This window comes from Thermobia domestica, chromosome 2, assembly GCF_964235325.1.
Source record: "Thermobia domestica chromosome 2, izTheDome1.hap1.1, whole genome shotgun sequence".
In the NCBI taxonomy this organism is placed as follows: Eukaryota; Metazoa; Arthropoda; class Insecta; order Zygentoma; family Lepismatidae; genus Thermobia; species Thermobia domestica.
Genome location: NC_137455.1, coordinates 288229041 through 288253037, shown reverse-complemented (window position 1 = coordinate 288253037; position 23997 = coordinate 288229041). Strand labels below are relative to the sequence as shown.

The 23997-nt window shown below is 35.0% G+C and overlaps 1 protein-coding gene and 1 long non-coding RNA gene across 5 annotated transcripts in view; one reads left to right on the top strand and one right to left on the bottom strand.

Moving 5' to 3' along the window:
• The window catches only part of LOC145678554 (meiosis-specific nuclear structural protein 1-like), a 190008-nt gene that overhangs the window by 112175 nt on the left and 53836 nt on the right, over positions 1-23997 (bottom strand). For 3 of the 4 annotated variants that reach the window (XM_081748841.1, XM_081748840.1, XM_081748842.1), the window contains exons 4-7: positions 22388-22494; positions 13022-13145; positions 10647-10876; positions 1926-2042 (exon numbers count right to left, since the gene is read on the bottom strand). In XM_081748841.1, coding sequence (XP_081604967.1) covers positions 1926-2042; positions 10647-10876; positions 13022-13145; positions 22388-22494 — 578 coding nt within the window. Of the gene's footprint in view, positions 1-1925; positions 2043-10646; positions 10877-13021; positions 13146-16662; positions 16776-22387; positions 22495-23997 lie in introns of those variants that run through there. The other variant, XM_081748843.1, reaches the window with a different exon arrangement.
• The window catches only part of LOC145678558 (uncharacterized), a 154708-nt gene continuing 147491 nt past the window's right edge, over positions 16781-23997 (top strand). Inside the window, exon 1 of the long non-coding RNA XR_014130405.1 lies at positions 16781-16828. This is a non-coding gene — a long non-coding RNA (uncharacterized LOC145678558). The remainder of the gene's footprint in view (positions 16829-23997) is intronic.

The following is a 23997-nucleotide window of genomic DNA, read 5'->3' as shown; positions in this document are numbered from 1 at the left end:
ATTTATTATGAGTCCTGTATCTGGAATACAATAAAACACTAGTACCAAACAATAATTATACACATTATCTTTAACATCTTGCATTCTGAATACGCTCATAAAGTAGTCAACACACACACACACACATATATATATATATATACAGGGTGCGGCACGTAAAACCGGCCCGTCGTAATATTCTGGTATATTGTGTTTTTGGCAACACTTAAATAATCTACCTTCCTACCAAGAGATGGCGTGTCGAGGTCGGGTCGACTTACGTGACCTGCAGCAGTCACGTGCAGCCGCAGCCAATTAAACTTGTCGAAACCAGTTGAGAAAAAGGCCTCGTTGTGTTAAGCCGGGTGAGTGTCAGTGTGTGATAATGCCGTATTCGATACCCGAGCGTGTTGCCATTGTTGAAGGGTTCATTCTCACTGGATCTTTTGTGAAAACAAAGAATTTGTTTCGGGAGAAATTTCGAGGACGTTCTGTGCCAGCAAAAAGCACCATTCAGGAATTGATTGAAAAATGGCGGCGTACAGGATCGGTTCAAAATGCTCCCAGGAACAGACGACCATCTGTCTACACACCTGAATTAAAGATGCAGGTGGTGGAGATAATGACAAGAAGTCCTCCAAAGTCAACCTTATACACACTTGACCGAAGAGGAGCGTAAGTTATGTTACTTTCAGCAGGACGGTGCAACATGCCACACATCAGCTGCATCATTGTCCCTTGTGCATGAGATGTTTACACCAGAGAGGACAATCAGCAAAGGCTTGTGGCCTCCTCGGTCACCAGTCTTGTCCACGTGTGACTTTTGCTTATGGGGACTGTTAAAGGAAAGCGTATACGAAACAAATCCACACACAATTGAAGAACTCAAGACCAGGATCCAGGATATCACCAATAGCATTACAACACAAGAACTGACAAGGGTATATATGAATCTCCTCAATCGTGCTCACATGTGTGTTGAAGTGGGCGGAGGACACTTTCAGCACCTGCTGTGAAGGTGAGTAGTCATATTCAATACATTACATTTCATTTTATGTGTTCACTTTACGGGCCGGTTTTACGTGCCGCACCCTGTATATATATATATATATATATATATATATATATATATATATATATAATTACCTATCTCTTTGATTGGCTACCCAACGAACCTAGCTTATTTTTTTCTACTGTAGTATTTGAATTTTTTATTTATTGTGTTCTTTATCTTTTAAAGTTTCAAGTTTTACCATTTTTCGGTGCACCTCAAACTTCTTTATCTTTATACTTTTTAAAAAAGAAAAATTATTATCTTTCTGAATCTCTCTCGGATCTTTGAATGTTCTTCACATCTTCTATGGGCAAATAAAAAAGGAAGAAGTCCTTGACTCTTCTGTGAAATATAACAGACCCCTGTTTTCCAACGAATTTTGAAGTACTTCCCTGAATTTCAGGGTATGTTAATCCTGTTCCACAAATTCACATCGTTGCCTGGCATACTTCTAGGTAACTGTCGGGAAGAGATTATAGGCCATTTTGAATTTTTAATGGGCATGCCGGGTACCTGGTGCAGCTTAAAAGTAGGTGTACCGATACAAGGTCGTTATATATACACACTGACTTTTCCATGAAATACATCTTAGTACCTTCAAAAATTATATTTTGTAAGCGACGTTGCATTCCTCTGTGCAGGTTTACTTTAGAAGGGTACTTTTATCATAGCTATAGTGAGCTTAGGCTATCCAGAATTCTACCCGGGCAATGCCGAGTACTTCAGCTACTAATAAACAAATAAAATATACACAAACTTAGCAGGCTTGAAAGAAAATTATCTACTATTCGCTTGGGCAACTTTCCCAAAACCCCAACCTCGGACTGGAAAAATCACAGAAAAATGCTTAAGAAGGAATTACTTCACAATTAATACATAAAAACGAACTCACCTATCTTCCTCTTCTAATCTTTCTCGTTCTTGCTGTCTCCATATTTCTCTTGCCTGGTTAAATACCTCTATATCCTGTTGTGTCTTGCGTTGCTTCCTCATTCTTTCTTCTTGCTCTCTGGAAAAAATAATAATACTATTAAAAATAATCTCATTAGAGAGACATACTAAGTTATAACATACCTATAAACGCTCTTACCTTGTATCCGGGTATTTAAAAAAAAAAATCCAAATCATTTCGATGCTTTGTGAAACCTTTTATGAGAGAAAGAGTGAATAAAATCTCTACTTCACAAAAAGTGCTGAACTTAGCGTTACAAAGTGGACAGACTTTTCACTATATGAAGTTCATCCATTTTGTAACGTATTTCAATAAGATGTCAATTTCAACACTTTTTGAGAAGTGAGGATTTTTTTAATTCCCATCGTAAAGGATTCCACAGGGCATGTTACCAGTTTAGCAGCGAGTAGAAGATACTGACAAGTTACCAGTTTAAGAAGTTGCCAGAGAGCATCGAAATGATTTGATTTTTTTTTTTTTTTTTTTTAACTTACTGGATACAAGACAAGAACGTTGATATCTAAGTTATTCCATATATATATCCTACGGCTACAATTAACCATTATATTAAATCATACTTTTTACAATGGAGAAAAGGAAAAGCAAAGAGAAACTGCTGACAAGTGAGACACTAAAGAAAAATACTTAAGGTTACTGTTCCCTCCCCCTACTTAGAGTATTTCGCCTTTTCGCCACCAGACGCTCACTTTTTTATTTAGCAATGGCTACTAGCGTCTCTACTGGGAAGAACTGAAAGATCGTAGCGCTCCGTTTGAAACTCTGACCAGGATATCCACACTTGAAGTGGGCGGGGAGAGGAATTCAACTTTTTTTTTCGTGCCCCTACAGTCAGTCAGAGTCTATTTTTACAAGTCGTGTTCAGCTGTAGAGCAAAACGTCAACTACTGACGGGTAACATAAATCTTTTCTTTCTGCAGGCAGGAATAGAGTTTTTGTAAGAAAAGGGGGAATTAGGTTGCAAAGAACGGTCATTTGCATCTTGCTGACAAATTTTCTTTTGTACGTTTATCACATGAAGCTCTTTTTTTCTTTTCGATTATTACCAGAATATGACATAAATAACCTAAATGGTTCTTTGGATACAGAAAACAAACAAACAATACTAATATTTTCTTACAATTATCAGTATTATATGATTTTTTCCTGAAGTGTATGATGCATGAAAAATGGACAGAATGAATTTTGACTTTTCTATTTGTCGCTATTCTTCTGAGTAGAGAGAATGCTGCGGCGCAACTAAAGGGCCAGCAGGGCACGCAACGTTGGGAGGCCCAGAACAAAAAGAGGCCAATTTCAGTTTCAAACTTTATAATGTTAGAATGTTAAAAATTATGTAATGTTGCAACTATATCTCATCTTTTACCTGTGAAGACGGTAGCACCTGAGCGATTATTTAGTAAATTAAAAGCCAACAAAACTTATACTGACCAGCGAAAACATTATGACCACTTGCTACTTTTGAACGAAATTATTGGGCTGAGATAAGAGCTACGAGGCATAACACAACCGCGCGCCAGACGGTGATAGGAATCTCACTCCACTAGTCAGTGTGGTGCTTGTGCTTGAATGGGGAAGGGCGACGATATATCAGGGCGACTAACTAGCTGGGAATTTCATTTCGGAAACAGCGCGACTTTTCAAGTTTGCGCTATTTGCCGTGCTTAGTGTATTTCAAAGGCGGGAAAAGGACAGTGAAACCAGCATCGAAACAAACAACAAAAAGTGGGGTGACCACACCTCATTAAAAATGTCGGACGTCGTAGACTCTTGAGGTTGGTACAGCAGAATAGGCGAAAACTATAGCACAATATAATAATAAGAAGAAGACTATTCATGGCTTTGGATTGATTGTTTTAACAAAAAAGACACTGACCAAAGCTTAAAACCCACTTTATTTTAAATTATAATTTGTAACTGTTTCGGATATCTAGCATATCCTTCTTCAGACACTATCGAAATTAATGAAAATACAGACAAATATATAAATGTTGTTATAACAAAGTTTAAATTCTTTAACCGTCATATCTATAGTCATTGTTATAAAAAAGTTTAAATTCTTTTAACAGATATATATATATATAGTCATTGTTGTACTTTTTTATTTTTATTTATTTTTTTTCCTTCTTTTTTTTCTTATTTACTGAGGCCGTCAGCCCATCCTATAAGTCTTCGTGTTCACTTTCCAATTAATCACGTTCCTTCATTTTTGGTTCTTATAAGGGCCTTTTTTTAATATATATTTTCTTTTTCTCTATGCTATTTAAACTTCCTTGCCATAATTCATTAATTGGTAAGCCCCCTGTCCAGTTCATCAGTTTATCTCTTCCTACCTTCTTTATCCAATCCGCTTCTTTCCACTTCCTTATTATCATTCTTTTCTCCATCTCCAACACTTCCGTCTTATCCCAATTAATTCCGTGATTCGTCTCCTTAACATGTTTGTATATGGCATTGGTATCTTTCTTCCTCCTATCATCATCTTCATGTTGTTTTATCCTTTCTTTCATTCTCTTTCCTGTCTCTCCTATATATGACATATCGCAGTCCTCACACCATACCCTGTAGATGACCCCTTCTTCCTCTTCATTAATCTTTTTAGTTCCTTTTCTATTCTTCTTTATTGATCTTAATAAAGTTTCTCCACTCTTTCTATAAGTTCTGACCCCTCCTTTCTTCAATAAATTCTTCAGTTTCTCCGTTTCTTCTCCCATACTTTCTATGCCATGCCATTTTCCACTCTCATCCTTTTCATTCTTCTTTCTCCCTCTCTTCCTCTTCCTGTGTTCTTCTTCCTTCTCTAACTCTTTCTTGCTGTAACCGTTCTTCTCTAACTGTCTGTAGAATTTCTGTATGCTCTCCTTCCTTCCTTCCTCTTCGTCCTCCATCATTTCTATTCTTCTTATCATATTTGTTATGAAATTTCTCTTTGTACTCCTATCCACGTCGCTCCTCTCATGGCAGTACACTCCCGCTGAGCACTCTTTCTGGTACCACCTCGTAACCAGCCCTTCTCCTTGTTTTATTATGGTCATGTCTAAAAAGTTTATTCTTCCATTTTCTTCCAACTCCATTTCCAAGCTTATGCCTTTTTCTTTATCTTCCACACTATCTTTGAAGTTCTCTAATTGTCCCCTAGTCCCTTTCCACAAGCCTAGACAGTCATCCACATACCTACAAAATTTGATCAAGTTCTTACACCCTTCTTCTTTCACATTTTCTCTTATTTGTTCATAATTATTTCTGCCAGTACTGGGCTCAGCCTCGAACCTATACAATTACAAATTATAATTTAAAATAAAGTGGGTTTTAAGCTTTGGCTAGTCTCTCTTTTGTTAAAATAATAAAAATCATGTATATTTTTTGCATATGAGCAAGTAGTTACTCACTAGATAGAAAGCTAAAACTCTGTTCTCTGTAAATCTTACGTGCCTCATGAACGTGGAAAGAGGGGGGGTCCGTTTAACATTTTTGCGGGGAAGGCCCATCCGTCCTTACTTATGCGACTGAGGGAATGTAAGGTAAAATAATAACACCAATATATAAACTCCTGGCGCAACAGTCCCTTGTGATCAGGAATTAAACCCTGGACGGCGCACACCGTATCACTCTCGCTAATCATTTGGTAAAACTCAGGTTAGGATGTTACTGAATTACTTTTGGAATATGCCATTTCTCGTACGTTAAGTTCGAAAGTACTGTGACATAATTAAAAAGCTGATCAGCCACGTATTCTTCCTTCTAATATCTCTAAGAGTTTTCGAGATATCATGTGTCAAAAATGGTTGAAACACTTGAAGAAGTTAATTTAGTTACTTGAAGAAGACGGTGAACTTATACATACATGATTAAAATTGTTCCAATTTTTATTCTTTTTTCTCGTAAAGAAATACAAAATTATAATTTCAACCATTTTGGTAAATTTTTCATAATTTCAAGCGCGAACAGCCGCTTTCTTTCCTTACGTTTTGAACTTGGGATTTATATTCTACTTCTAAACAGATACTTCTTCGAGATTTCTGCATTTTGAAAACAAATTCACGATTTCAATTCTTTGTCATTACCTTTTTCCGTATTTTTTAATATCAATACTGTATGATCAGTTCCTAGAATTATTTTAGTTCCCCAGTAAATCCATTTATAGCAAGGTCGAAATACTGCTACAATTTTAATTTGACTTCAGGAGATTCTGCATATCTCATCCTTTCGTTACTCTCTATATATTCATCTACTATGTAAACAAAAATCGGTAAAAGAAAGAGGCTGGGAGCTAACACGTACTCCGTGAGGAACGTTGTCATTCCTTTTTACTGGTATATCTAGAGTGTCTAATGTTGCTACGAGACGAGACGAGACGAGACAAGACTTCCAGTTGTCTCGTCTCGTCTTGAAAAGATGTGCCCGTCTCGTCTTGAGGCAATACCAGAAAGGCTGAGGCCCACAATAAGAGCCGTTATGCCAAGTGGTTAAAATTACAACTTTTAACCAAGTTTGGTTTGATTAACAGAGTACAAACACAACATGACTGCAATCTTCCAACAACGACTGCTTAGTTTCGACTAAACCAGTAATTACTACGATAGGAACATTTGTTAATACCGTAGTATGGCAGATGAAGTTAATTCTTTATTTAACAATGGTGGTCTCCAACAATGAAACTGACAACAATGTATGAAATCGACATGTAGCACTACCTAGATATTCCAATCGTAAATAGGTGTGCAAAGTTTGGTCAGTTTGTGGTAGAAAGTGTGGCAGACAAAGCTGACTGTTTATTGAACAATGGTGGCCTCCAACAATGAAACTAACAACAATATGTGAAATCGACCATTCCCTAGATTTTGTAACGTCCATTTACCAGACTGTATCCGTTTTTGCTTAGTTTTTGAATTATTCATTTTATTTTTGATTGTTTTTATTTTATTAGTTGTATATGTTAACACTGATGACGGTGGCCCCATCTACCGTGTTAGACACATACTATTTGGAAGTTAAAAATAACCTTAATATATAACGGCACTTTCCAATACACTATGAAATTAAAATTAGGAACGAAATAATTTAGGACATTATCCGATGAGAAAAGGAAATATTCTGTTGAACGTCACAGAGATGATAGAATAAGGCTGAAAATTAAGCACTTCAGATATTTTAAAATATTTGCAGGATTAATCCAAACTAGTTCAGAAAAGGGACGACACCACTGTTTCAACCACGTTATTGAAGTATTGAGTCAGTGCCTAGTCATTCATTTACTATTGAAGTACTTATTGGACAGATGACTTTAGTCATTCACTACTTCTAAATGTGTCCCGCTTTTCCCTGTCATTCGGGGTCACGGTGGCTCAGTGGTAGAGCGTTCACTTCTAGTGCGTGGGGTTCCTGGTTCAATCCCAGTTAGCGCCAAGTTGACTTTGTAGTGGACAAATACCATGTGCGTAGGTTTTTTCGGGATTCTCCCGTTTCCTCCTACTTTACTCATTTCACTATTGCATTCATATCATCATCACCGCCCCCTTTAGCCTAGCAGACATAAACGTGGAATGTAAAACTGAAAGATTTAATTTTTTCCTGCTATTCTTTACTAATCTCTGTTTGAGAATCTTACAAGCGAATAAAAGATCAAGTTGGTTTCGCCTTTTAGACTTAACCTTTGTGCTTGATCGATATAAATGAAATCTGGCCGACCACTTTCGTTGAAAAAAGTCCTTGTTCGACAAATCAAATGTATACAACTCGCTGCATAAAGTCTAATGTAAAAAGCCCTACAGTTAAATGTGAAATGTGTTTAATATTCTGCCACCGGAAATCGAACTGGGATCACGTGCACCAAAAGAACGCACGATAGCCATTAGACAAGTGGGGAGGGCGAAAGCGATAATACATTATATATAATAGTTTCAACCACAAAAATAATATTTTCTTCATTATGTTATTGAAAGTTTAATGCCTCGCGCAGAACACGTAAGCATCTACATAACCTACATATATGATTTAAAGCGCTATTTCGCTGATAAAACCAATGACTCGCTATTTACACTATGCGCAGCAAATGATCATTATCGCGTGAATCAGATGTTTGCAAGTGATTTGGCAAACCCAAACAAATAATTACGAGCAATCTCTTCTTCTTACATTATTATTATGCTTCAATAATACACATACAATCACCAATAAATAAATAAATAATCGATATACATACATCACATATTCTTCTGTCAATAAATTCTGAATGAATTAAGTCAATTAAAGTACGATTCTCAGTACTGCACTTAATTACATTCTTCTATACCAAATAAAATTGAATTAAAAGTGGAGACTTGTTTCTAAACTATTACAGAGCCATATTCTGAATTTTGCTGATGACTTCACAAAAGTTGGTAAAACGAAAATGTAAGAAATTCCAATGGTCAAATATGTTACTAATTCGAAATTGCTGTATTAAGTCTCAAAGCGACGACTCACCTTGCCAGTTGGAACTGTTAGAAGGCCTCAGGCTGTAAGAGGTACTAATCCGTTGGTTAACCTTAAGAAAGGAGAACTGAGGGAACACACAAACAGATATCATAGGGTTTTAGGATGTTTCAGGACTTCCCATATTATTTTCTGATGCACGTAAATAAACATGATGTCATTCGCAGTTGAAATAATATCATGATTAGTCGGTTGATTTGGAGTTCAACGTCCCCAGGCTATGCGAGACGTAGACCTATTGCGTAATGAGAGATCCGAACCACATGAGCTCTCAAAGGAAATCGAATTCAGATCTTCGGCGCTAAAGGCACGTAAGTTAACCATTTGGCCACGAGGGAACTCGTTAACCAGTACCGTAACATGTTGTTCGGTGTCAAAGGAATCTTTCAGTCAAAGTATAACACATTTTCACGAGTTCAGTTGACAACTAATAGTATTCGGACAGAAATACAACTAATACAATCGGATAGCGAGCTTGCTGTTTCCTAGCTACTGAGTCATACACTATCCCAGCCTGTGTTGTTGCTGAAACCACAGTGTGCTTAGCTATTCTACGTCCTACCCAAGTTTATTTTACAGAGTTCGTTACTTTGCTTTAATTTGACATTTTGTAAAATAACTGATAATAAAGAACCTCTTAGATTTAATAACACGATTTATTTCCTATTAAGGAGAGAGAGAGAGAGAGAGAGAGAGAGAGAAGAAGAAGAAGAAGAAATTAGAAATAAATTTGAGAGTAAATCTTTTCTAACCCTGTTCTACAAGCTGTCACGAAAGTAATGTATCGAACGATATAACTACAAACTCGGGTGAAGAGAAACAATCGCAATAAATTCCACGTTCATAGGATGAAATATAAAGATGATATGTACGTATGTAATTAAAGTGTAATATCAGCTAGTTTAAATGGATCTGCAATACATATTTCTGAATGGCATAACAAAATGGAAAAAATGAAATCTTTGAGTTTTACGTCCCACGGTTGGCATAACAAAATGGAGTCTGGGCGGTTAACCCTGAAGAAGTCAACATGTGTTCGGCGTTATTCACTTACTAACAATTATAAGATGTAGTAAGCCAGATTGCACACGAATTTAAATCGCTAGACTGTCGTTGGTAATAACTGCTAAACTGAACACAACTTGATAACACAGGAAGCATGTCAAACGCGAAGAGGAGAGGCAAACCAAAAAAAGCGATTATAGAAGAAAACAAACGATATGAGCAGCATGAACTGTATCATTCACCACAGAAACTGAACTGTGTGACGGTTACAGAGATGACTAACCATTTCGAGGTGGACATTTCTAACTACTATGCAAAAGTTATATCTTCATTCTATCATCCCGGATTCATTAACCAATACGAGGACGATGCGGATAAATGTGTTCGGTTCGTTGGAACATGGTGGCTTCAAAAATGATGTTGACCTGAAATAGTGCGATCTGGACGAACGGTGTACTATTTCATGTACCTAGAAGAATGAATAGTTTTACTGCAGATATGAAAATCAGAACTAACCAATTGGGGTGGTTAACAGTAGTCCAGCTGCGATAGTTTGTGGTGGGCTTTTGTATCTGAGTGACAAGGTTGCTCTTTTTCGATCAATTTGTGACAGCAGAAGTTAATTATCTCTGTTCCAAAACAGTGTCTATTGCATCATCCAGCACTGGGTAACTTTTTAGAATGGAAATCCAGTTAATTATGCACTCTATTCCTAAGAGGTTCGACGAGTTATTTAAAGACAGTTGGATCGGAAGGCGAGCTCGCTCCCCTGACTTTGAAATAATCGGATTTGTTCCTTTGAGGCTACCTCAAAGATCAAGTCTACACCCGTAATGTTTTGACAATTGACGATTTCAAACAAGAGAGCACAGAAGAATTGAATATTCCAATAGAACTGAGTGGAAATATATGCGAATATATCGCTTTTAGTGTCAAGAACACTTCAGACTTCGGTTAATTGGTTCTGCGACACACTGTAGAACTTTTCTGTCAGTGAACACACCAATATTGATCCATGTCACTTGGTTCTCTCCCTTCTTTTTCCCTGCCTATTCTCATTTAACTTCAATCTCATTAAAATTTATATATGGAACTTACAGCTAAACAACAAACTACTCATCATTATTACAGTATTAAATAAAAGCCTGAAAAAGCAAAGATTACCTTTGATCCTCTTCCTTTATCTTCCTAATAACTTCATCGATCATTTTCTTGTCTTGCAGAAACTCCTGATATGCCCTATCCTTTTCCTGTTGTTGCTCACGCATTTGCTCATCCAAAGACTCTTTATACTTAATCTTCCGTATGAACTCATTTTGTTCAACTTGACGCATGAACTCATCCTCTTTCTCATACATTCTTCTTAGGATTTCATTTGTTTCACGTTCTTCCACCTTGAAAAGGAAATTAAGACCTAAAACCTCTACATACAGTAAGCACTCTTGTTTAAGTTGTTACATGATCACTGGATTTTAATGACTTATTTATGATTTTTGACACAGGATTTTCAGGGCATTTTCATTTCACTGACTATGAACCCGTTCCACTTTATATTAGTATGGGCAGAAATCCAACCATAATTTTTTCCTTCTGCAAAACTAGTTTGACTATAAAAAATTGTATCGGATAGTACTCGTATCTTTCGTATAATTACAAAAGACATGTTGTAAATTCAGAGAAAACAAGAAGGTAAATTCACATTACTGTCAAAAGTTCGGAACAGCAGGTACGAGTATTTTCAGTGTGGATGAGAGATGCGGCTGGCATGTGGATCCATTAGCGGCCATATATCGAAAAAAAAAAAAAAAATCATAAGTAACATCAAGCAGGATTTCTAAGCGCAGTTTGATAAGACACAACCGACCAGAGATACTTTGTTAAAATGAAGGAAGAAAGAATAAAGCTTTCAGTACAGGAAATGTTAGACACGGCACAAAGCGAAAAATTTTTTACTTGAAAAAAAAAAAAAAAAAAAAAAAAAAAAAAAAAAAAAAAAGTACTGTTTCCAAATCATTGGTTCGATCACGGATGGAATCAATAAGAAAACAACAATGCCCACATCAAGAAAGGTTTGCAAATGAAACCTTTTCGTCCGAACGGACACGGATTCGGATAGGCGTCATACTCAGTATTACTTGCATTGTTGCAGGGAACATTTTCAAAACGGACAAGGCAGAAGTTAGTACTGTTTATTGATGAGTGCACCATTTACCATAGTTTACGAAGCCAAAATGTTATCATCTGGGCGTTGAAAAGAACACCCACTTTTGTAAAGAAATTAGGCAGAATCCTGTGCACATGACGATGGGGGCAAATATGAACTTAAGACTTTATACTTATCTCTTATTTCTTTGAAGGTCAATAAACAAACTGCCTTATCTTCAGACACTGAAGACTTAGTTACGTCCGCAACTGCAAAGTTATCATGAACATTATTTAGTTACAAGATGGTACACTCGCAGAAGTGAACTGTTATATACGTTGCTGCCATGGTCTCCACACAGTTCAAACCTTCCCACGCCAGCCCTGCTATGCTTGCATCGAGGTTTCAGAGTTTGCTGTTTATGTTGCCTTCAGAGAGGTGGCACCAACTATCTTCTGCAAATGTATAATTGAAATGGCGTCGTATTAGTTTCTGCAGAGATTATGAATGAAACCATGCTGACCTAGATACGTAACAGAAATATTTTTATTCGATTTCATAAATACAAACAATAAGTGTAGGAGGACTTTTCGTCTACTCTGTACAACACATTTTTCACTATTTTCGTTTATTCAGTTTAGTAAGCTTCTTCATGCAATATCAGTGATTTAATTTCTTCTGCTTTCTCTAACCCTAACCCACATTCTCAATAAACTATGGTGGTAGTGTTTTTTACATTCTCTTACGACATTTCGTGAGCGATTCGACGATAGTTCAAATAAATTTTCTTTTTCACGTAATTCAACTTGATTGTTCGTATGTTCACTTTGAGTTTAACGTGTCTGTGAAGCACTGAGGCTATATAAACCGAGCATGTGGACTACGTTTAAAGTAGGATAAAGAACACATATACATCACTGAAAGGAATCCGGATCTCCTGCACGAAGGACTACCACACTAATCATATACCTCATCAGCCAATTAACGATACATTTTCCTAACACAAACTTAAAATCTAATCCGTAAAAGTTATATTGATGATTTGGTCTAGAGTTAAGGTACCAAGACTTTACCTATTGACTAGCTCGTTGATTTGGAGTTTAGCGTTTCGTTCGGCACCAAGGCTAAATGAGACAGTCGGGAATCGAATTCGCATTTCCTATGCCGAAGGCGCGTAAGCAAACCATCAAGCCTCCACCGACTTTTTATACAAAACACCATGTTGCTAAACGCTGTTGATCTTGTCAAATGAATAAATTTGTTATGTAAATTTAATTCACTGCTGTAACGAACTGAACTGGATGCTTATTTTCTAGTTAATAAGAATAAAAATCTGTTAATGTTTATTTTCTGAGTGGGTTGGAAATTAGTTAGATGCTCTGCTATCTATGCTTACCTTCTGATTGTGTCTTTCAACTTCTTTCTCTGCTAGCTGAGCAGCAAGCTCTTTATTAATGTACGCTGATCGAAGCTGTGACTCTAAATCCCGTAGTTCTACGCTCGATGCTCTCAGTATCTGTCTGCAACAAAATGTCATGATATAACAATACTGGAACAATATAAATCAAAATTATGACACAAACTTTCAACGAATGTTACCGGGAAAAAATAAATAAATTTACCACTATGTAAATATCACCACGATATTAAATTTCTGAATTGGTCTTCAAGGACCTTAAATTATGGAAAAATTGTGTAATTACAAAACAAAACAAAACAAAACAAAACAAAACAAACAAACAAACAAACGTGGCAAGGACTTTCCGCTAGTTCCACTGTTGGTCTAACCAAGTGACCTATCAGGAACACGGCCAACTCTTCTGTTTTGGTACTTTATCCTCCATATTCTACGAATCAGCAATTTGTTCAATATTTGAAGATGCAATTAAAATTTAAAAACAGTTAAGAAACATGGATATTGTACATATATAATCACAAATTTATATTTTTGAAAAGCTTTTTAATTAACAACGTTGTTTGAATTACTGCTTTGCCGAGTCCAGATTTTTCTATGTTACTATTGATGAAAAAGTCATAAAGTGATTACGCATTCGGTGTCAAACACAACATGTAGCAGTTATCGTTAACCAACAAGCCTCTACAAATAGTAGACTCAAAAGTAGTAGAACAGTTATTGCAACTTACGACCACCGTAAATGACCAGATCATTCTGTTTCCTTTCAGTCAGTGATTAGCCAGTTTTACCTTCTCTTCCTATCTTCTTCGCAAACTGCTAATTCGAATACGGAGTGTAATATTTCAATGACAAAGAACAACTACAGCAAAGATAAGTAAAATAACTTGCTTTACTACTGATTCGTCAATTATATTAAATAAAAACACCATTTTTTATTGATAAAAGCTTAATTTCAACTTTTTCGAGTCCCCGAAATCAATTAACTTTAGTATTCACTTGCATTCATAATTATGAGCTGTTATATTACAATTCATTAATTTTAAAACCATGTTTTTTTAAAAAGCAGTTCATCTTTCTTTAATATCAGAATATTTCTGTTAGCAAGCAATATTGTAGTTCTATTTCATATACAATTTTATCTATATTTTGCTATAAGTTGTGATGCCTCAGGATGTATTCTTAGGAGAAGATAGTGAAAATATCAGAGCGAACCACATGATGTGTTCTTTCCTTCCCTATTCCTTTACTCTTTTACCAATTATATCATTATTTGTTTCAGATGCTTCGTGTAAAGTACTAAAGTTTATTCAAGGAACATTCAGTACCTCATGTAAACAAATACACCTGGTGATTGTTTCATTTTATTGGTTGAAGAGCCTTGGAACATCCATGCAGCAGAAGAAAATAGTCCATTGTCAAGTAAGCTGTTTTTCAATCTTTTTGTTGCTTACAAGGATCATTATCGGAAATGCAATTTCCTTACAGTTAAATAACAGAAACAACATTGTATCTAAGAACTAAATTGAATTAATGCAATAAAAGAGAATACGCATGCGTAGAAGGTGGCTTTGACCCATCTTACGGACGAATCACAGTTTACAATATGGCCGTGTGCAGGAAGTATGTAAAACATGGACAGGATACAAGCACGTGCTTCTCGAAAGAAACGCTGATACGTCCTACTTTAGGGCCATAAAAATAAATGAAAACATACCAAGCAAGATCTTAGATTGGATTGGAAAAGAGAATTTCAACGTATTTTAGATTCAGTAGCTTGACTAACTTAACCCAGTATTAAAAATCAGAATGAAAATTAATAATGATTTCTAATTCACACGCGCAACAAGAATTTAACATTTATCACAGGTTCTTGCTATAGCGGTAGACCCTCCATGAGATTTTAGTCGATGTGCAATCTAGCACACGTTCGACGCAAACTTAAAATGTAACTTATTACTATCAAATAGTCGAGATGTTTAATATGAATTTCTGGAATGTAATCATAGATTCAAAGTTAAAGTTGTTTATTGATTCACAGAGAAAAAAAAATCAAATTACAATTTAACAAGGTTACTGGTTTCGAAATATGTTAGCTTTCGAGTATCTACTGTTTTGGTTTTCACATTTTTATCACTACGTAGATTTCAATACACTTGTCATAATTATTACAAGGTTTTTATATTCATAGCTTTCCAGTACAAGGAAGAGAAGATAAACATATAAATGACAAATTATTAATACCTTCTTTGGTAGGTCAAACAGATCAAGATAAATTAATATTCTTTGGTGAGACAATACTCATCAAAATGCGATGATATGATTTGGCTAACACTAATTCATATTATTATACATTGATCCATTAAAGCTTATTTAAATTCAGGAAAGTACAAAGAAAGGATTACAAGAAAAAATGATAACAGAAAATGTTCCTTGCACGTGCCCATACTTATACTACAATGCTATTCCACTTCGGGAATCATTTCATAATTCATGTGTTTGTAGCGTATTATAACATTGGCTCATATGCCATGGGTCACGTTTTACATACAATACAAGGAGAAAACACTACATTGATTATCCCTATAAATGAGTATGTACTATATACAAATGAAGATGAAAAAAAATTTAATGTTTAGTACTTTCCTGATCATGCTATAAGTGCAGTATTTAATTATACGGATCCATCAACACATCGCACTATTCCAAAGAAAAACAAAAACGACAAGTTATTTGACCATACCGGAGCTAACCCAAACTTTCAAATTTCGTCATGTAATTAAATCGGTAAAATTTCGCACTGGAAGCTAATTCAATAATCGTACTGATGCATACTAGATTTTGATCATAATATCAGCAGATTAGCGGTAATATTAAGATGATACCAGAAGATGCGTAACGCAGCAATAAAATTATCTGTACATATTCATCATACTGTTATTAAGTACGGATAAAATTTATTAACAGTTTGAACTTTTCAGTGCTTTAAAGGTTTCACCACACAAGATATGGTACCATAAAATCACGTTGTCATCTGTCTAATCGATTCGATTAAAGAAAAGGTAAACTTCGGTTTTACCTGCTTATAAGCTGTTTTACTAGCCCAGACTCCTTTTGTTCCCTCCTCTCCAGTAGACTGCAGGAGCAGGTTTCAAAATGCGTCTCGACAGGAAGAACAGCAATTCTACCATCCCCTTCGGTTCCTCATCGCGAAGCGAGGATGATAGTTCCAAGTGACATTTGTTTGCCTAAATATGTTGATTAAAATTTTAGGTCGGGAGCCTCCACATTTTTATCCAATTTACTATAGGTTGAGCCTAAATTAGAATTTTCTAACTGTTCGTCTAAAATAAGCCGTTTTGTGCTTGTAATTTCAATTTTAGTTGGAGGTCTCCGACGATGTCACCTACTTCATTTTTCTCTGTGTTTGCGAAGCGTCATGCAATGCTTGGCCATTACAAACCCCACTATTTTGCAATATACCATATCGCAGAACATAAACATTATTATCATTACCGCTTTAAAATTTTGAAAATCTAATGAATTATCAACAAATACAATATATTAAACTACATTACCAGTTCTTTGAATTAAGATTCAAAGTATTTATACCCATCACTTACTCGCTCCTGTGTTGTACGATTCTCTTAGGCCAATCACAACTTTTTAACACTCCGAAGTAAGAGTACCGCCACACGCCATATTGAATTCTTCTACCCATAATTCCACAGCACTTGACAAAGAAGATCGAATCATCGATCATCGATTGCGGAATGTTTATGATCATAAGTAAGTTTTATTTAATAGAAAATTTAACACATTCATTAGATGTTTTTACGTAGAAAATTTAAAAATATCCCGATATCCTGTTAGAAATTACTTCTGACTAATACTGGTTATATAAAGATATAGTGTACAGTTATTGAATAGGTGTGCAATTATTGTTATTGAATAACCTTGTCCCCCGAAAGTTTTTGTTCATAGTGAAGAAACATGAATTACTACTAACAGTAATAACTAACTCATAAAAACAAATAAAACGTGTCTTTGCACTAATGGCACAACTATACTAAATGGGGGCCACTTAACAAAACAACGGTAAAACAATAACAATGTAAAGTACCGGTAAAACAGTAACAATGTAAAGTACCGGTAAAAGGGTACGTTACAAGCCAATCATCCGATGACTGGCTGAGTAATATCATTCTGCAATGTTTACTTCTGGATCAGAAGGTTCGTTGAATGAACTTTATATTAAAAAGCACACAAATATATATACATATACAAAATTGAAAAAAAAAAGTAGTATAAGCTTTTGTAATTTGCGAGTACAGAAAAATGGCGAAAAATTGGTAGAGCTGAAAATCACTGAGAAAGTACTGGGGAAGACTACGGCAAAAACACATCAGAGACAATTAAGGAAACGAGGAACTTGTAAGTGCATTTTAATGGTATATGTTATGGTTTTGATATTTTCAAAATTGTCTTAATGTTCAAGATGATTTCTTTTTATTTCCTTGTCTTTTTTTTTTTTTTCTTTCTCGTTACTTTTACAGATTGTGTGTAATGTATGCTCTGCCTCAGTATTCGAAGATATAAAACAGAAGTACCTAAAATGTGTCATAGCAGCAGTAGCTAGTATTAAACGGTGCGCTTTTCTGTCAAAAAGATGAGTTATTTATCACATTTATGCTTGTGCATATAATACAGCATTTCTTTAAAAAATATAACTGTTGCCTCTACTCGCAGAACAAGTGAAAGAAGAAGGGGACAGATCACTTTCTGTACTTATTTTTAACAGTATTTTTACGTATGGAACTTTATGGTCTACATTGTGCAATTGGCTCATGTAAGCACTTGCGATCATACCTGTAGTCACCAACAGAAGAAGCATGGCCCAAGTATGATTGTCACACACTCAAACTAAAATGTCTTCAAAAGTTTTAAACAATTTAGTTATTTTTCCAGTAGACATTTTTTCTAACGATGAAAATAAGAATGACTCTTAGAATAACAATAAGAAAATGGCAAAGCTTATTCTTGGGGCCGCGGTGGCTCAGTGGTAGAACGTTCACCTCTGGTGCTTGGGGTCCCGGGTTCGATCTCAGCCCCGTCAAGTGGACTTTGTGGTGGACAAACACCGTGTGCGTGGGTTTCCTCGGGGTTCCCCCGTTTCCTTCCACTTTCTTCATTCCACCATTTCATTTATTACTCATCACCGTCTCCTTTAGCCTAACCGGCATAACCGTTGGACGTAAAACTCAAAGATTTCATTTCATTTTTTGCAAAGCTTATTCTTTTTCGGTAAAATCTGTTGCGATAGGGTAAGATCTAATCAATTTTTGCCACGTCATTCGGCATTTGGTTGATTCACCGCAAGAAGAAAAAAAAAAGCAGCAGTCGTTAAAGTAAATCAATATAGTGTCGAAAACAAATAAATTTTGTTGACATTATTGTTGTTATTACCACTCTTTAGATCGTTTCTATTTTCCTTTTCTTGAAGTACAATTTCTACCAGTGACAATGTCATGCAGCATGTCACGTTGAATGTCACCTCCATTTACCACTTTCTGAAAGTGAAATGTAGTTTACTTAATACAGAAATGAGAATCATTGTATTCAGCATCGTTTTCCTTTCTGTTGTTTAAGTTAAGCATTTTTTTTCAGCACCGAGACAATGTGAAACAGGGACTAGCAGTTTAAGGTGGAATCCAAACCACCGTAATTGTAATGTGTTCAGCGTCCCCCCCCCCCCCAGGAATCAAATTCGGAATCCCGTGCACCACAAACGCGCGCGCTGGCCACTAGACACAAGGGAAGGTAGCATTACTTTCATGTTCTTTGATTCTGGCATGTGTGTTTCTTTTGGTCATCAATAAATACAAAAATATTTTTGAACGTTGAAAGTTAATAAAAATTTCTCTTTCAAAAGTACGAGGAAAAGTATTTTTAAACAAATGAAAGTTACAACGTATGTAGAAAAAATGGAATCATTTTGTAAATATTACGCTTCACTTAGTTATTGATCTTTCACTTTTTTCTACCCTATTACTTGAGTTCTCTCTTCCTGTTAGACGTGTTAAAAAGTTTTCTAATTTTTATTCACTATTTCTTAAATAATAAACTACAAACAAACAGCTGTAGCCCAACAGATAAAAATGTTAGTGATAGTAATTGCTTCCATGTTCAGGATTGTTCATTGTTCTCTACTTTATCGCTTGAGAGGAAATTTTATACTCAGAATGTGCTAGGAAACATGGTGGAAGGGAAAAAATAAAGGGGAAACATATAACTGATGGATGATATTAGGAAAAGAACTTTTACGTGAAGACGAGAAGATTGGCAGGGAACCATGATATAAAGTGTTTTTAGGAAGAAAATGACAGTATTTTTGACAATAATTATTTTGCTCATTCAACACAAGGATGACACTATTCAAAACTACCAGTTTATAAGTAATTTGCAGAGCCCGGGAAAAGTGCGTTTTAGAAACTATTATGCACGATACATTTTGTTATCAATTTGAGATATGCTTTCTGCAGATAATTCACAAACAGCAATTTTGAATTTAATCACTATTCTCAGGGATAACGAATTTACGAAGTAAACTAGTTTATATACTGCGTTTCATTGCCATAGATCTACGAATTAGCATTAGGTTTGCCAATTTACATTTTTTTTAAAAAAATAACCAAACAAAAGCAAGAAACAGAATGTACAGATGGAATTACTGTGTAAATTGAGTGTTGGTTTGTGATATGACGATATTAATCACAATGAAGAATGGAGGCATGATGGCTCAGCGGTAGAGCGCTCACCTCTGGTGTGAGGGATCCCTAGTTCGATGCCAGGCCATATGACCACCGTGGCAGTAGTAGAGTGCTCACTTCTGGTGGGAAGGACTCCTGGTTTGATCCCAAGACAGCCGTGAACATCGAATCTGTGTGTTTTCTCGGGTTACTCCCGTTTCCTTACACATTTTCATTCCTTTTATTAATTATCGGTCTCCCTTAGTATCCAAGGCATATGCGTGGAACGTAAAACAAAGATTTCAGTTTTCATTTAGTTTTCACTTACAATTGAAGATTTTTTTTTTTAATTCACGCATGTTTAGAAGTATTTTGTGCATTATTTACTTTACAAGTTTTATTTTATTTTTAAACTTGTTTAGTATTCTAAATTTTTGTGATAATTCAATTTAAATTTATCGTAAATAGATCCAGAACGATGTGGCTTTGCATAGCGCAGAATTTTTTAAACCAATTTTTCTCATTTTCCTATATTTCCATTCTGCACATGCATGTACATTCAGCAGCACACAAGAAAAATGAAATACTATTGAAATGCTTCTTTTCATTACGATCCTTCTTCCTGCGTTACCATATTGACTTCATGTAACAATAAGACATGAACTAAGGGATGTCCAAATGAAAGTAAAAGTTATGTAGTAGCGTTGTTCACTCAATAAATAAAGTTCTTCTTTTCTTTTAGTTTAACTTCCCACGATTACGCTCCAAGGCTAAGAGAGACGATGTTCTGAGAAAAGCTACGCATAGAAATATGTCCACAACAAAGCCCACTTTGTGATAGCTAGGAAATAGAGCTTTGTATCTGCGCTACGAGAATATTTGCGTCAGGAATTCGCTGGTAACTACAAACAACATTCGATGGCACACTCCATCTCCAAATAATTGCTTGTCATGATTTTTTATAAAGTATGATACTAAAGTGTTACATTGAATTTGTATTATGTGTATGAAAAAGCCCAATATACCAAATTCTGTAGCTTTGCGTACAATGATTCCAAAGAAACACACTACTTCTAAAATCTTACTCCCGTTCGGAATGGAATTCTCAAAATTTGAGATCATGAAAAGTACTTTAAGTGATAACCTATCATCACACTGAAACTAATCCTGCTCAACAAAATTGAGTACTGAAACCGTCTTCAAAATTTTGACATCCAAAAGTTTTATTTTTATATAATTACTGCAGATTCATCGTCGGGTTTCCACTGAACTAAATAATCGAACTCATAGGTTTTTCACAGTTTTCACAGTCTGTTTTATTATTATTATTATTATTATTATTATTATTTCACGGTCAAAAAAAAAAAAAAAAAAAAAAAACGCTCGGTGCGGGACTCAAGGTTCGACACGGCTGTCGGAACGTTGTAGAGGAATAATTGAAGTTGCCCTCGTTCAACTTTACAATGTCAACTGTACATACATACAAGAAACAGAGAAACCACTATTAAATTAGAATTTCTTTTCAAAATCTTTTCTTTTTTATTTAAAATCTTTATTATATATAAATTAGTATTAATTTACCATATTCTGCCACGGGCTTGTAATTACGAGGTATCCAATTATCTAGAAATTTTCCAGATTTTCGAAATTTCATAAGAAATCCACGGCTTATTTATGGTTGGGTCGGTAGCGTGTCATTGTCTTCATTAGTCTACAACGGCAGAAACATGGGACGCAGTAAATATATATATATATATATATATATATATATATATATATATCAAGTTTCATTACGAACGTTGATGATTATGTTAAGATGGCATTTTCGAGATAATATTCCACTTAATTACTTTGTTTTCAAAAGAAACTTTCCAAGTGAATATGTGAATATAAAATAAAACTTTTTCATTACAATCTACTATCTTCTAACTCACCATGTAAAGGTATTCTGTAGCTGGCAATGCCACTATTAACACGTCTCAAATTGCTAAACTAGCAATATAACAGCTTAGTACAGACAATTACTTAACAAAAAATTGAGTCCATTATGTAATATAAACAAAGGATGAATATGGCGAAACGTTAAGAAACATTAAGATTTGTTATTTTATATGATTTACTTTTAGTATATTAGTTCACATTACTAATCCAATAAGTTGGTAAGCCACATTACAATGAAATGAATGATTAATCCTAAAATAGGGTGGATTTTAGGCCAAACCGCATTTTCATAGTCGCACAAGGAATAGACTGTTTCCTTTCTGTAAATATTGTCTTGATTATTTATTTATTTATTTTATTTTAGGTTTTTTATTTTATTTATTTATTTATTTTTTATTTTATTTATTTATTTTATTTTTATTTTTATTTTTTTATTTTATTTTATTTTATTTTATTTTTTTTTTTGCATTCTTCCAAAACTTGTATCTTAACTAGAACAGAAAACTATCATTGGGTACTGAATTTTTCAGTAATAACAAATGAAAACCAGGAGAATTTAGCAAATAATTGTTAAAGAAATGAGTAATTAATGTATTAAGAGCCATATAAGTTATTGTTTTCTGTGCTCTGTTAGTGTTTCGCCTCTCTGAAATCTTACCTACGCTTTATTTCATTTAGCTCCTCTCTTTTAAGTCTCTCCAATTCCTGTGCCAACCTTTCTTCTTGCTGAAGTTGTGCTATTCTATGCTGAGCTGCCTCTTTAGCCTATAATGAGTAAGATGTCATGACATTCAGAAATCTCTGTTACCCAACTACAATGGAAATATTAGAAACCAAAAACTAGAAATAGACCAATTAAAAGAAAGCCTATACATACTACGAATAAATAAATAAATAAATATACTTTCTAAATATGGTCAGTGAGGGTAATTATGAGACACTGCCTATGGAGGGTAATTATGAGACACCCCTCACTGATCTTCAACCACTGTAGGATAAATACAAATTAAGAACATAGGCATTTAATAACATCCTTCACAATATTATGTCTACATTTTTAAGTTTCAGTTTACAAAACTTTGGATGTACCAATTTTAACAAAATCATTTAAAAAATGTTTTGAAATTTGAAATCTTATCACTAACTTTTATATCTACTCGTGCAGTAATATCACTATTGTGAAACCAATGGATGTTAGTGGAAGCCTGGTAGGTCAGCAGTTACAGATTAAGTTGAATTTGGCCCTTGAGATTTTGTTTTAGAGTTACAAATTTTGTTGTTGTTGTATCTCATTTTGCTTATATGGAGGGTAATTATGGGACCCATGCTGAAATCTGTCCCTGTATCCTAGTATGTGAAATTTCAAAAAATCTGTATTCTGTAGTTTAGATAGTCCTATAATCTTTTTTCTTACTAACTTTCAAAGTTGTAGACCTACATTATTTTGTTGAAAACAGCCTAGGCTAGGTTGCATATCAATATACGAAAACAAAGAAATAGAAGTAGTTTTTAGTGAACAACCTAGAACTCAAACCAAATTTGTTTTCTAAGCCTGTTTTGTAACTTGAAACTATCAAATATAGCTTATTAGCCTATAGGACTTGAAACTATCAAATATAGCTTATTAGCCCATAGGATTATTATAGTCAACTCCCAAAAATGTTAGAATAACATCAGTAGCTATTTCCATTTTCTTTCTTAGTTATTTTCTTGTAACTCAGCCAAATATGTGTGGCAATGAAATAACGAGACTGGTGTCAAAAATATGATGTATTGCAAAGAAAGTTACAATTGACTGTTATCCTCTTCAATATACTCCCCTCCCCTATATATACACCGCTGCATACGAGCCTTCTATTGTTCAAAGCAATGCTGTAGGTCATCAGATGTCACACTGTTCAACAACTCTGCCGTTTTTCGTTTCATCTCTAATACCTGTAAAGACAGGCACGTATCCATAGGAAGGAAACGTCGAATAATGGAATTGCAGTAACGAAATTTCATTTGCTGCAGTTAATACCCCCTCCACCTCGAAACCTTAGGACATACCTGACTTATTTATTTATTAAATTTTACTGGGAAACGATTTCTTGCCTGAGTGCTGAAAGAGGGCATTTCTTCACAGAAAACTGAATAATAGGTAAAAGTCTTTGATTTAGAATATTGATAGAGATGAACGAGAGATGAGACTCAAATACTTTTGCGAAACAAGAGACGAGACTTTGGCATTTCTCATATCTCGTCTCGCGTCCATCCCTATTTATAAAC